General features: G+C 39.4%; 1 protein-coding gene across 10 annotated transcripts in view; it reads right to left on the reverse strand.

Moving 5' to 3' along the window:
• Nucleotides 1-15,136, reverse strand: part of MPDZ (multiple PDZ domain crumbs cell polarity complex component) — an 88,948-nt gene extending 73,812 nt beyond the window's left edge. For 5 of the 10 annotated variants that reach the window (XM_054053616.1, XM_054053614.1, XM_054053615.1 and 2 more), the window contains exons 1-3: nt 7,826-7,863; nt 7,297-7,373; nt 6,562-6,728 (exon numbers count right to left, since the gene is read on the reverse strand). In XM_054053616.1, the coding sequence (XP_053909591.1) occupies nt 6,562-6,728; nt 7,297-7,373; nt 7,826-7,848 (267 nt within the window). In that variant the 5' untranslated portion in view covers nt 7,849-7,863. Of the gene's footprint in view, nt 1-6,561; nt 6,745-7,296; nt 7,374-7,825; nt 7,864-15,036 lie in introns of those variants that run through there. The other 5 variants (XM_054053619.1, XM_054053618.1, XM_054053617.1 and 2 more) reach the window with 3 other exon arrangements.
• Nucleotides 15,137-15,737: the final 601 nt, after the last annotated feature.

The raw sequence follows: 15,737 nt of genomic DNA on the forward strand, positions 1-15,737 counted from the left end.
CTGTTTAGACTAGACATAAGGAGGAAATTCTTCACAATGAGGGTTGTGAGGTACTGGCACAGGTTGCCCAGGGAAGCTGTGGATGACCCATCCCTGAAAGTGTTCAAAGCCAGGTTGGATGGGTCCTTGAGCAGCCTGGTCTAGTGGGAGGTGTCTGGGTCCACGGCAGGGGAAATTAGGTGAAATTGAAATTAGATGGTCTTTAAGGTCCCTTCCAACTCAAACCATTCTATGATTCCATGATTCTTCAAATTTGCAGCTTAATAGTTTAACGATGCAAATTTTCTAGCATTCTGTGCCATAGTACAACAGATTGGGATTCCCCTTCTTTGAAGCTTTATTTTTAAACTTGAAGTATCAACAAAGAATTTCAGAACTGCGAAAGTATTCTAAAATCTCTACTGCATCAGTCTCAATTGTTTAAGCATGCATGTTTAAGCATTACATTAGGTTTATCACATCTTTCTCCCAACAGTCTAGTCATGAAAAGGTCAGCATCATTCTCCGTCACACAATTCCTTCTCATCTGGGTGATTTAAAAAAATATAATAAAACAAACGTTATTTGTTGAACACCTCATATGCCTGGGAAGAACCTCAAGTTACAGAAGAAATAATATAAGACAGCACTGGAAACAAAGTCCTCAACAGCACTTTGCCTTCTCTGCCATAAAAAATCGAAAGAGGAAAACCAGGATGCTTGAACTCAGTGATTTCCATCACACAGTGATTATTCTGTTTTCTGTATTTGTGAGGAATCATTTCGGTTATGTTTCAAATAAACTATGATGCCTAAAATGCAGACATACATACTTCCTTTAATCACACATAGTCATTTCAGCAAGCCTGTATGGCACAGGTAGATAAGCCTTGTTTCACAGTTCATTATATGTAACAACACCCAGAAACGATCAAATTCTGCCCTTCCACGAATGCAAGAATGTAGACTAATAAAAGTCTACATCATACTGCATTTCTTATCTGCATGAGCCCATACAAGAGGTTAATTCATCCACTTTTCCAATGTCACTCATTTCAATGTACAAAAATACATCACTGAACTTGGTCAATTATTGTGCTTAATTTCTTCTTCTTCTCTCACCTTCAATCTTCTTACATGTCCCACTGTCATGATCCTTCCCACAAGAAGTTGTGATAGGTCAAATTATTATTTGTAAGAGTATCTATCACCACTGCCAGTGTTGTACTGCTTCTATTTAAAAACATTTTTACATTTCCTGCATGATAAAGCATCTTACAAGCATCTGAGATGAAAACTCAAACTACTTCTCATGTGCACTAAAAGGCCATAGCGTATGGGTCTGATATCACAAATGTCTTCAAGTCATGGATATACATTTATTTTCCAAATTGCTGTGCCCATTTGTAGAAAACAGCACTAAACTGTCCTTCCTGCTGAAGGTTACTATCTTCAGAGCTCACTTGGTGAAATGAGTCATTAGAGAACTCTTATCTACTCAGGCTACTTAGGCTAGACATGTTAGCCTAAACAAGCAACTAAGCAAAACCTACTCATTTTGCCCAATGTAGATTAGTGAGAGCTCACATAACGCCAACTGTGCAACCTCTGGAGTGGTAATGTAGGCAAGGTTCAGCAGCTTAGAGTCGTAATGACTCCAGTCAATGCAACGAAACCTAGAGAAAACTACATGAAATGCCTTCAATTTCCTTTAGCACTATTTTAAGCACAGCATTACTCTGCCTTGGCACCCTTTTAATGTGGCAGAAGCCACTTGAGGTTTCACCTTTCAGTATGGCAGAAGAGGAAGGGTCATTGGTATTACCAGCAGTCCTATAAAACCAAATGTGTGTCAATTCCCTGCTTTGAATGGAGTGTATATTCATCTTGTAGGATAAAACAGGGAAAACTAGGAAAATCCTACAATAATGCCAAGGGCAAAATTTGAGACTATATAGAGAAAGCTAGAAGCCCTTCTACCATACAAAGAAAGAGCCATGCAAACAAAAAAGGGCAGAAACAAAATTTTAAGGCACAAAAGTGACTGCAGCTGAGGAAACAGAGTTGTGCCCACCCCACTGTCCATTTCCCTTTCATGTTCCTTCCTGAATTTCCCTTTAAGTGCTTTCCATATTACTACATGATGTCCAGACTGCTAATACAGAGACAGGCCCAGTCTGTGAAGCCTCTCTCTGGATAAAATGCCAAGTCATTCCTGTTATCTAGAGCTCTCCTTTACACAGTAAAGTGTAGGGAGCAAGTTGCAAGACAAGAAAAATCATGCAATGCACAAAAAAAAACCAGACCAAGGAAGCCACAGTAATCCTAAAATATGACATTTTTACAACACTATCAATGCTACAAATGGTGCTTACATCATGATATTGTTCTTCTCTACTATACAATAAAACACTTTCCTGCATGCACAAACAGCAAAGAAAAAAAATGGAGCAATACATCAATAGAAGGTTACCGAGTATGACACATCATCCTTACTATGTATTGTACTATACGCCTTCTCTGAAACCAAAATCCTTTTTGTACCACTCAATACCCGACACAGCACAACCTTCAGTAACAGAGGAGCTCTGTGCCCATCCTGCGCTGTTCTACATATGTTCTGCCAGGACTGTTTAACAGAGGATTGGTTTAAGCAGTTCATTTCACTGTCTGTAATGTTCGGACAGCAAGCTAGCCATGACAGGCACACTAACTTCCCGCTGAACATATGTCCAGTATGACCATTTTCCTCTTTAGGTGAGTCTGAAGGAGTTCTTCAATTATGATATGACAGTCTCCTGGTAGTCTTTCTGGTAGAAAACTGGGACATTTTCATGCTAAAATAGAAGGAGCTTCAGGCCAACTGATATTTCAGTTTTACATTGTAAGTTTTCACACAACAAATCCTGTTCAAATTGGCAACACAGTGCCCATCTTCTGAGATTGACATCCCTTTTGCATACTTCTATGAACTGGGAGATTGTTGCAAATTGACTGACTTCTTGCATTCTCACTTTCAGCAGATTAAATTGCTTATGCTTTTCTAAGGCATGTTCCATAACTAATTATTAACTCCACTATTCTGAAGCCTCTGTTTGCTTTTTATTTGCATTATGTTTGAAATACCACTGAAAACAAATGCTGCACACTATATAGCAGGAAAAGGAAAAAAATAACCCTCCAATCCACACCAGTTTAGCTAGAATTCTCATAGGCTTCATCTCAAATCTTCATTACAGCTATGACTACAGCATAGCTATAATGCAGTATCAAATAAAATATCTTAAATAACAATTGATAGCAACACCTCATTTTATCACACCCTTTTTCAACACAGCTATACATTCAACGGAGAACGTGCTTAACACAGGAAGCCTCCCTCACATAAAGTGGCTTCTGACTCGTGAAACTCCAAGAAAGAAAAACAAACACTAAGAAAAAATACCAAGCAGTTAATAGAATTAAATCTGGTGTAACGTGTGTGGAAAAAAAAAGGAGATTTCAGAATGTCTTCTCCCCAAACACACACACACAGACACACAATTCAAAAACGTTTCTGGTTTATAATGACATTTATAATGTTCTTAAAGGTAAAAGTCCAGAATCCTAAGAAAAATCAAAGTAGATGACCACTCTCTTCCCTGTCCCCCTCCAAATACAGTCCTATAAGTCTCTATAACTTGAGAACTGTGTACATTCTTGCTAACCACAGAAGTATAAGTTATCCAGGGAGAGCAATAAACCACAAGTGAAAATCTTAGAAAGATAAGGCTCTTGTGGCTGCATGAAGTAATTTTAATAACATCTAAATTAAATGACCTTGCAGTAATAAAATCATCATAATTCCATAAAGAAGTAGGTTTATAGCACTGTGATTGTATAAGTACTGTATAAAAGAATACTGCTCTATTTTATGATTTTGCTTATGCTAATTTTTCTTGATTGGCTTTCTTCTTACTATATGCAACACCTACAGTGTGGAGAAAAACAGTATAAAACTAACAGAAAAAGTCAGAAATACCATCAAATATGACAAAACCTGCATTACAGTCTCATAGACAGACACCAGATGCAATCAAGTGGTGCATACATGCGGTTGTTTGAAGTATATTTTTAACAAAAAAGGAGCTACACAAATCATGTTTGCCATGTATCAACATTTAACACAATGTACTTTCGCATTGCTAGGTCTCAACTTGGACAAGAACAAATTCTCGATGTTTCTGCACTCCAGTCATTGAGTCCTGGATCTTGGAGACCTCAAGCAGCACAGGCCAGTACTAGAGCTAGCTGCAAGTGTCCTAGTAACAAAAAGGTTGGCTGGAACAGTGACCACAGTGGGAGCAAATGAGAGCCAGCCAGCTGCGGTGCAAGCCAAGCAGTGAGGCAGCTGTGAGGAGAGTGCTGCCTGTCCTGCCCCGCACAGAGCACCCCGCAGGAGTGCTCCCCGCATACCTGTGAAAGGCCCTGGCCTCCCTGGGAACAGGAACTAGCACTGACGCTGCTCCAGCACCAGCCTGCTGGCTGCTCCTTCACATCTTTGGCCTTAGGGAGCGTAAAGCATTCCTTATAAGCATTTTATTTCACAACACAAAACAAATGCCATTATAGCAGAAAGGGGTTCAGGATAAGAACTAGAGGTATCCTCTAGGTGCACAAACACACACACACAAAAAAAAGTTACGCAGCTGTTCACAGGCAATATCAAAAGATACTGATTCTCCACTTCTTCCCTAAACCTGTTCTAGCATTGACACTCAGGTATCCTGTGTAACCCAGTACACGCTGCACTACCGGGGAACTCCTCACCACTACTGCACTGTGAACTAAAAACTATGGTCAAACTCACAAGCAAAAAAAATCTGAGGAATGCAGCTCAGCCAAGGGAAGGGTATTTTGTCCTGGCAGAGCCGGAGGTGGAGAGGAGGAAGGGGGAGGAGGGGAGGAGGAGGTGGACAACGGGAGACAAAAAAAGTTAGCGAGTACTGGCAGCTGGTCTGACTATCTTCTTTAAAATATTTAATAAAGAAATTATTATTGAAAAGCTCAAACTATCACAATCTCCGTTTTTCTTTGTCATCAGTTCCTTACCTTCAGACAAAAAACTGCTCTTCAGCAAGAAGAAAATAAGCAATTCACTGAAGAGTAAGGATACAAAGAGGCAGGAAAAAAAAAAAACCTGACTCCTTCAGTGCTCCTCAATTCAAGTCACCAGTGAAGTGAGGATAGTAATTCTAAAAAAAAACAACCCTTTGCTGTCAGCAGAATTTTCCCACTCCAGTTCTCAAATTTGCAAGGACACAATCTGCAGTGCAAACAAATTCTGCTCACTCATTTTAGGGAAAAAAAAGCTTTAAAGCACCTATCAATTAAGTATCATAGCATCAGACTTGCTGACTTCACCATCATGCCTCACCAACACCCAGATGAAGCAACACACTGCATGTAAACACAAATGCAAACTCAAGAGCCTCTTGTTAAGCAGGCACCAACAATGAAGGGAATGGATTTCCAGTTTACACACAAAAGCTTTAAGGAAATGGGACAGTAAATCTGAAACATTTCCATGCATGTATAAACCCATGTTTTTTCAGATTTCCTTTTAGAGCACTTATCTGGAAGGGGGAAAAAAGTCAAGTCTACTATTTTAGACAATGAAAGATGGTATTAACTCTCACTGGAATGGAAGGAACACTTCTCCGCTAAAACTTTATATTTGCCTCCCATTTTTTCCTAAGAAAACATGACAGATATTTACAAGATTTGCTGGTTCATCTTCTAGACTCGCTGCACGAACAGATGACTGGGCTATTCCTATCATCTCTATGCCTTCCAGACACAGTGCCTCCAGACAGGAATACATCCTACCATCGAATTTATAAAGGCTACTACAGCCCACAAGTAGGTCTCAGTAACTTATTTCTGCTGAGATGCTTGCAAGGAATCAGATTGATCTAGAAAGTAAATTGCCATTATTGCTTCTCTGCTCTCGTAATCTCTTTCAACCTATACCTTCCTAAAAGATGGCCTTCTCCTGAACTCAGCAATAGTTGCATAGCTCTTCAAAAAAACTTTTTAAAACCTTGAGGAAAAAGGAAAAACCAAAGGAAAAGGGAGATAGGAGTTCTTGCTTCTCTTTGGTCTCTTATTCCTATTTAAAAAAAAAAAAATCTTCATTTCCTTATGAAGTCAACATTCCACACCTTCCCCTGCATATTCACATTTTATCAAGAAAGCAGTAAAAGGCTCCTAGGAAAAAAAAAAACCTAAGAGTTTATATGAAACATGTTCCTTTTGAAGGACAGAAACACGAAGCCTTATACTAACTCCTCATCCAGTGTCACCATTTCCCTACCACGAACATGAGAAGCAAAAAACATGTACGTAAAAGTGCACACACAAACTGTGAGCCTCAACAAAGCCCAGAAAAATAAATGGGTATGTTCCCCTCACTTCCCTGAAGCTTTGGATCAGATATTTAATTTAGGTTATTTGATTTCAGTATTTAACATGCAGAGAGACATCCATTTTTGCACATTCTTAGTAATTTTGCTGTTGCAGCTGGGAGGCTGCTTTTCCTACCTGATCTCTCAGTTGTTGAACAGAAGTCTGAAGGTTAAGAATTTGGTTGAAGAGAGGACTCTGCAGCACTGACTTTAAGAAGCTTAGTTTCTCCTCATTTGCAATGTCACCTCGATCCCGAAGTTTTGCCTGTAACCGCTCCATGGCCTGGAGGGCCCGATGCGTATCTGTAGCGATAACCATTCCTAGTCAGTAGCAGTTTAGAAAGCAGACACACACAAGCAGGTAACAGGCTTAAAAGCATCACTCTCTTTACTGCTAAAACTACAGAAGACTTAATTAAGGGCCCAAGCATGTCTAATTAACCAGGTAATCAGAGGCAGAGCACAAAACTGAAGCTAGCAAAAACTGTAATTTAGTCCATCAAGTACTGGGCTTCAAAAGTGAAAAAGCATTTTAAAATTCAGTTACAGGAACTGTGGCTACAGACTGCTGAAAATAAGCAGTGACAAAAATAGCCAAAATAGAAAACATTTGTCTTCTTCATACAAACTTTTTGAATTCTACTGAAGATTAGAACAGTGAAACCAAGATAGCAGGCTAAAACTTAAATTCGTTAAAGAAATAACAGCAAATCTTTTGTTTTCAAACACAAAATACAAAAAAATCAAACATATTTCTAAGTACATATTTTTTATACAAAACCTCATCAGCATTTTATAACACTACCCTAAATACATCACGCACACTTGATTTGGCCATAACAATATAGTGACACAAATAAAAAAATATTACCAATTGTTTCCAACATTGTTTTCAGCTTCTTGGCTTCTGTGCCAATAATGGTAAGAGGCAGCGAATACAGTATTTCCCTGAAAAATAACAGAAAAGGAAACAGGTCACATTTATAGAAGCATTAAGCTCTGAAGGAGAAGAGAAAAACCTTGACTTCTGAAAACAAGAAATAACTCTGCAAAGTAGCAACCCACAAAAAAACATATCTCCTCGGATAATTAAAATAACCTCATAGGTGACTATCCTGAGTCACTTTAGAGCTTAAAATCTGCCTGAAAATTGCTTTTAGGAAAATACTTTTTGATATATTTGCATTTCCATATCAAAGTTGCTGTCTGCATACTGTTGCACAACATGTCCTCCATTCCTTTAATCAGAGGCAATGAATCATAGCTGTCACTGATACTTTACACAGTTTCATTGCTTTCCTTTACGGTGATTTATAAAAAACGTTCCCTGCGGGATCAGTTTTCAAGTTCTATGCTGACAACTTCAGGTTCATGAGACATAGCATATTTTTTAAAGTCACCTTTTAAAAAAGAAAAGGCACATAACTCACAAAGTCTTCATGCTACACAGGCTCAAAGAACTTCTACACACTACAGCCTCCACTACTAACCCCTATTGGAACCGAGACTCAGATCTGGGTGATGGCTGAGTTTTCACCAGTGTGGGTTTCCAGGCAGGAAATTCTGCACTAGGAAGATGAAATTTTGAAATTGCTTTGTTTATCCTTTTTTGTTGCTTTTTGGAGTTTGTTTGATTTTTTTCCAGCAGCACATCCGCAAGCACTCAGACACTGGTAATGACAGAATATGTTTGATAGAGATGGACAGCTGAGGAGAAGTTTAAATATCATTGCAGGGGTATGAACTGAGCTGTGTATTTTATTGTATTTTCGCAATGGTGCCTTTGTTTTCCTGATAACAGGAAGGCACTTCAGTACAGCATCTTGACTTGAATCTGGTGAGCTTACCAACATGCAGAGAGCTGTGACCTCTAAGCACTCAGGAAAAATGAGTTTTTCTTAAAACTTTGGAGAAAATTAGAGAAAGGAACAGCGTTGACACCTTTGAGCAACACTGCCTAACTAAAATTCAACAGGGGCATTAGTTATAGAACTAGAGTAGAACAAGCATGAATCAATCCTCACAGTAAAAGCAAGAAAACAGCTGTTACATTGATTCACCTATAAGGCATCCAAGCCAGGATGATCATATTGACAAGCCTACATTATTTGCAAGTTATGCAGAAAAAACAGATTAAGTGGGTTTGAAATGTTTTCAAGGCCCATTGCCAAGACTTCCCTAGTTCCAAAATACCTGAGGCCTTATATATCATTATACTATATTTCAGTTTGCCAATATATTGGTATAGAATCACTGATCATCCTTTCTAGGACAATATGCCACTTAGATCTTTCGATCCTTTTATAGATTTTCTATAAAAATAGATCTTTTTATTTAGTAATAAATAAAAACAAGCCTTTATGAATTTGTTTTCTCACTTGGCAAGGCAAATCCCAGCACATGATTAACAGAGCTGAAAAACAATCCAAATAGCTTGTGTTTTCACCTTGTCACCCTATAAAAATGAGACAAACATACTGTCTCATTTTATCTGGGAAAGAACGGATGAGATTAAATTATTTAAACACTATGAAGGAGGCTGCCTTCCTCAAACCTTAATCACTCAAAGCGTGCCTTTCTAGATTAACAAACTACTATCCTTTCTTCATTCCAAGCCCCTATTTACAAATGGAGGTATTTATGTCTTGTTCACAGGTGTTTTTCTCAGTGGCAACAATAACCAAAGCAGTTCTTTCCTGTTTCACTGTTCAGTTCTTCCTCTACAGCTGCTCTGAGGACTGTGTTGTGGATGTGACCAGAGAACTGTGTGGGAAAAAAAAAAGATGTGGAGCATTTTTCAGTTGTTTCGGTGCCATGATCCTGCTTATCACAGTACAACATGCACAAGGATGTACCACTGTGCATTCAACTCTCAGTTTCTCAAGAAACTCACCCAGAAAAACACAGGGTTACTCTGAAACCTCAAGAAGAGATGTAGGTGTGAGAAGTCTTTACCTTTTGGAGGAGCTGGATGTTGTTTTATGTTATGATTTAATTCGTCCAGTATCTCATTCTTGGCACACTGTGAAAGGTACGTTTTACAAGTGACAGAATAGACAAGGCCACGGCTGTGCTTGCACATCCCAGAGTTATGAACTCTGAGGATTTATAGTGGAAACTTCCTAAAAGCAAAAACAACTCCTAAACATCACTACAGATGCAGATGATCCTATCTAATTTGCAATTAAAAGAAGTCCTTAGCTCTGCTAAGACACTCATGATATTCTATTTACATTGCGCTTCAGATTTAGGATTAATTCTCCAGAGCTATCTTAGAATTAGCAAATCCATTTTGAACTCTCAGTTTCATTCTCCTCCTTTTCTGTTTGTATTGGTGGGGAATACATCCTCATTTGACCAGCTTAATGTTTTTATTGATTGCTGCACTAAGCAGGAGTAAGAGCTAAACTGCCACCAGGGTGTTTTCCATCAGGACACTTCCTCTGACAAAGAAGCAATGCACTGAATCACACCAGCATTTCTGCATGTTGCAGTCCAAGATGACCCATTTGCTCTGCCTGCACTCTGAAATGGTGAAAAGCCACGTGACTGTGCTCCTGCTGTGTCACATCCATGCTAGCAAGTGGGATCTGTCAGCACCAGCTTAGTGGCACGTTAACACAGCTGAAATACAGGGGAAGAGAGCACACATCTGTCCAAAATGCATCACAAAGACATACCCACCACCCCCCACTACAGCTGCAACTCCTGGCCTTAAAACCAATTTCCTTCGAGGTATTTTAACAACAATGCACTAAGGAGAACTATGGAGGTATACATGATTATTTGCTGAAAGGCGTAACTCTATCGTTTGCTGTAGTGAATATTTTTACAAGGCAATCACAAACTTGTGGATGCACAAATGGAAAGTTTGATTTTTTTATTCTCTCATTTTGCTTACTCCTGGCAAAACTGTGATACTCCTGTATCACAGAAATCTGAAGCCAAAACCAGCCCTTCTATACATGATACAAATACTGTCTACGCCTCAAAGAACTTACTAGCTTAGCTCAAAGCAGATTTAACTATTTTTGTATTTCAATGCTAAAGATCGTTAATCTCTTCACAGTAATAAGAACACAGATCAACTGAGTTAGACTTTTTATATTGGCAACTTGAAGAAACACTTTTAAATAAATATCAAGTTAAATTCTCTTGCAAATTTTTAAAGGCACAAATACCTGAAAGGTCTGGCTTTACCAGAAAAACAAATCAAGAATCTTTTCTTCCTGTTCTATAACAGGGATGTAGAAAACAGAAGTAATTTTAGACAGGTATGTGGTAAGAAACATGCAATCTTCTACAAAGCATGCACAAAAGTTAAAGATGATCGCTTTCCAACTTACACTTCTGAAATTTGCTTCTTCCCACGCAAACAAACAAAAATGTGTTAAATATACATTTCTCCACTATTTCTGCTACCCTTCAGTTCAGTTTCCTGAAAACAGTTGGCATGCTGCAGCTCTGGCTTCTTTGTACCCAGTCCTAAAACACTAAAATCCACAGGTGCCAGATTTTTAAGAAAATAAACATGAATTTTATGTTCACCACCTCCTTTTCACTGCAACCATGCAAGCCACTTAGCTAAACAGACCAAAGATTTATGGAAAGAAAAAGATGATCTGCTTCCAATGATTACTTTTATCCACAGATAATCATGTATTTTCTACAAGGAAACTTACTCTTTTCCATTGATGGATACTCCATCTACTATTTCACAAAGCCATTTCAGATAATACCCTGGAAACTAATGCTCACCGCACAGGATTAGCAAACATGCATGTCAAAGATAGAAAACACAGTAATAGGCTTTGCCCTGTAGCTCCTGCATTCCTTGAAGTGGTATGAGGATACAGAGGAAATGCCTATGTTAAGAGTGATCTCCAGGCCCAAACTTTGGCTAGGAGTTGCTCGAGGTTAAAACTAAATCTGTCTCAATTAAGCAGTACGGTAATCATAACATGCATTTTATAGCTGCTAAGAAATGTATTTCAAAATTTTTAACAATTTCAACACCTAAGCCTACATTTGGCTGGGTTAGAGATACTCTCTCATAGTTGATTTTCATCCTGTGCCATTTACCTCCCCTACTTTTTGGCTATCCCTCTGACAAGCATTTTGTGTTAGCACTGCCTGCTGCAGGATGGAAACAAAACCACACAGGATGTGGAAAATACTAATTACTCCTAAACCTCTGGCTTTGCCTGCAGTTTCTAGGAGCTCTTCCATTTCTCCCAGTTACCTTCTGCATGCTTGCTACCATCCCTGGGAAGTACATTCAGGTGATTGCCAGCATCCCTCAGGAGGCAGTCTTTTCAACATAAAGGTAGCTGAAACTACTCACAGTAAATTGAAAGATCTTACACTTTTCTATGTATTCTTCTGTTGTCACAAAGGTAATTTTTCTGTTGTATACTGCACTTTCTAAGATGACTAGCAATATTATAAAGACCTGACAACTGTAGCATGACTGGTAGAATTCACTAATCATAATGAAAGTGATACATTTATTTCAGCACCCAGTGAGAGCGTGTGGAAGTAAATGTGGGAGAGCAGTGACCAACAAAGAAAGGAGGATAAACAAAAAAAAAAAAAAAACACACAAAACCAAACAACTGGAAAAAAGACTAGCACATCGTTTTAATGGCAGGGCATCAGTTTACCACATTAATATCAACCACTTGGTTTCATCAGCCAAGAGACCCTGGACTGCACACTTTGGGATGACAGAAGAGAGAACTGGTTCAAATTAAGGATTTAATACAAACAAAAGTAATGTGCACTGTTCCACAAGGAACAAAGCAAAATTTCCATTGACTACCTGGAATGTAACAGGCAAGAAGCATAACTTTGAAATTTACATTTAAAAGCTATGCTAATGACAAATTGTTCTGAAACATTCAAAGCAGAAATAAAAAGGTAGTTCAGAAACTAACTCACAGCCTCTATTAAGATTATAGGTAGTTTTGTTTGAAAGGTGACATTACTAGCCTCTAGAAATTTAGCACAATGCTGAATGCATCAAAAAAAGATGTAAAAAGATGCAGCGGCTCTGTATGTTAGAGGAAAGTAGTATGATAGGACTGAACAGCATTATGAATCAACTATAAAAATAATTTTGAACGTTGAGCTATTTTTAAGCTTCTGTACACGTCACACTAATGTATTAAGGAAACTTAAAATGCTCTTGGATTAACAACCCATCTGTTCACTTGTGTTTAATTAATAATATTCTGTACCACAGTAAGGAGGCGGACATAAACCTAACATCCACTTTAGCTGGTGCGCAACTTATAGTTGCAACTTGGAAATGGGCCTCAACTATATTTATAACTTTCACCCACTGATAAAGGCGTGTGGTACAGAGTATTTAAAACTAATTTTTTAGAGAGGACTGCAAAACAAACAATACAGTAGGACAATTTTTTTAATGGGTTTAGAGGGTGGTTAAGGAAAGTAACAGATCATCTCTTTAAAAAAAAAATCAGTAAATATTTTAAATTGAGATTAATTGGAATCACTTTCTTCTAACTTTTGAACTTTAGGATTAACTTCAGAAACTGAAAAGCAACCCTTCAATAAATGCAGAATATATGTGAAACTACATATACTGAATGTATGAAACTCAGGCATTGAAACTCTCCTCATGTTTTCGGCATAGGCAATTGATTACTATATTCATTAAACTTGACGAAATATAGTTTCTATAACACTTCTCAATGTATAATAGATTATTCGTAGAAGTGACAACAGCATACATAAATGAATAAGAAGCCCCACTAAACAGTTGCTAGTAAGCTTCCACTAAGGGTCGACATTTTCCTTACAAACCAAAGAAATAAATTCTCATCGTATATTGTGACAGTAACGCATGGATAACACAGAAAATCATTACACTGTTTAACAAGACTACCATGCAGTGTGTCTCCTATCAAGGACAGACAGGGTCTGAAAAGCCTACAGAAGAAATACTCCAATACTGTCCAGGCCAATTATTCCATAAAGGACAAGAAACACTACTCCAAACCAATTCCTATGTGAAAGAAGGTTCTGAAACCAAAATTGTGTATTTATATATTGATTTGTTGGAAATGCCAATGGTGAAACAAAACTGTCTTTACCGATGATGACAGAATACACCGTCAGCATGGCATTGTATTTGCCTAACCTACTTCAGCAAGGTTCTTAAACATAAAGCCAACTGTAAAATTTAGGGGTACGCTCCACAGAATTTTAAGTTTTCTTACATGAAACGTAGAGCAGAGGTCTCTATAATGGTTCTCAGTACACTGACTTAAAACAAAACCATTTACAGCAATCTGCACAATTGAGAAGTTGTGTGGCATTTCTCTCTGCAGAATGCATGGACAGAGCCAGACAGAATACAAACATCATCCATTAGCATGTAAGTAGTGGAGTCCTCTTTTCCCTAGTGCTGATAATGATCTAACTTTCCTAGTTCACTTCTGTGCAAAGAGAAGGGAGAATGTATCCAGTTCCTGATGAAAACGGTTCTTGAAAGCACAATACAATTAGAAACACCCGTGCTAATCAGTAAATGTTACATGCATGTTACTGTTAACAAGATATAGAAAGATAAGAAATAGGTACACTAAAAACGGATAACAATTTTGAAAAGGAAAAAAATAAGGTGAAGTCTTCTGTCTTAAAAAAAGTTGATAGTTAAAGCAGATATGACCCTAAATATTTTCATTCTGCATTATTTTCTTCTAATGCTATATTATTTTCCATTTCCACAGGAGCATCAAGTAACCTTTTCCAAAAATATTTCCCCACTCTCCCCTTTTCCAACTTAGATTCTTCCCTTCCAGCGAGCTGCTGTTGTCTTGGAGAACACAGTTCTGATATGGAAACCACAAGGCATTACACAGTAAGGCTTCCGCCACGGCAGAATCCAGACCCTTCATCTTGATTACGGCTTTAAATCACTACTCTGCTCCAGCAAGAGACCAAAGACAGGAAGGACGTTTGCTGTTCAACAGCTTATAGTAACAAACCTGCCTGCGTGTCTTGAGAAGCAAAAAACATAAAGGGATGAGGCAGTTAAACGCAAAAGGAAAGAAAAGAATAGAGCATAAAGGGACGGAGACAGTGTGTATAAACGCAAAAGGAAAGAATACAGCATAAAGGGATGAAGTGGTATTCATAAACGCAAAAGGAAAGAAAAGAATACAAGATTATTCAGCCAAATGGCAAATCAAATCTGATAATTGTGGTACACAGAGTTTAAAAGGTCGGGTTTGTGAGTCTTTTTCTCTTTTGCCTTCTTTTTTTTTTTTTCCCTATGTCTCTTTCCAGCAGCGCAGGGACGGGCACAAACCCACAAACCCACCCCGAAAAGCAGCGCCCTCGGCAGAACCAGACCCGACGAAGGACGCAGCCCAGGACCCGCGGGGGCACCGATAAGGGACAGAAAAGGCTGAGCAGGCTGGGCCGGAGCGGGCAGAACTCCCCGCCGAGACTCGGCCGCCCCGCGCCCGCCGCAGGCCCGGCCCGCGAGGATGGGCAGCAACAGGCCGGGCCCCGCCGCGACCCCAACCCCGCGGGATAAGTACGCGTTTCGAGGACGCCGAGAGGCGCGTCCCCTCACACGAAGCGGTCTCCCCGCATCCCCGCCGCGCTCCGCTCTTACCCCGCCGCCGCCGGCGCCCTGCCCGCCCCCAGCGCCGCCCGGCACGCCCCGGCCCGGCAGCCCGAGCCTGCCCCCCCGCGGGAGCGGAGAGGGGCCCGCCGCCCATCCCCCGCCCGTGCGGCACTCGGGAGGGCGCTGGGTGCGCGGGCCCCGCGCGGGCGGGAGGGCGGGAGGCCGCCAAAGGGCGTGAGGCAGCGGGGAGCGGGGGGGAAGGAGGGCTGGGGAGGGAAAGGGAGAAAGGGGAAAGTTGGGAGATGCTGAGGAGAAAAAAAACGGAACGTGAAACGTTAAATAACAAAAAAAAAAAAAAAAAAAAAAAGGGAAATGTTGGGAAACGTTAAAGGAGAAAAAAAAAGGGAAACGATGGGAAACATGAAAGAAAAAAATTCAAAATGGGAAACTTTGGGAAATGTTGAAGAAAGAAAAACCGAAATGGTAAACGTTGGGAAATGTTAAGAAAGATCCAACATGGGAAACGTTGGGGGGAAAGAAAAAAAAAAAAAAAAAAAAAAAAGAAGAGAAACGAAGGGAAATATTAGAGGGAAAAAAAAAAGTGGGAAATGTTGGGAAATATTAAAAAAAAAATGGGAAACGCTGGGAAATGTTAAAAAAAAAACAAAATGGCAATCTTTGGGAAATGTTAAAGAAGAATAAACATA

Source organism: Cuculus canorus, chromosome Z (genome assembly GCF_017976375.1).
Source record: "Cuculus canorus isolate bCucCan1 chromosome Z, bCucCan1.pri, whole genome shotgun sequence".
Lineage (NCBI taxonomy): Eukaryota > Metazoa > Chordata > Aves > Cuculiformes > Cuculidae > Cuculus > Cuculus canorus.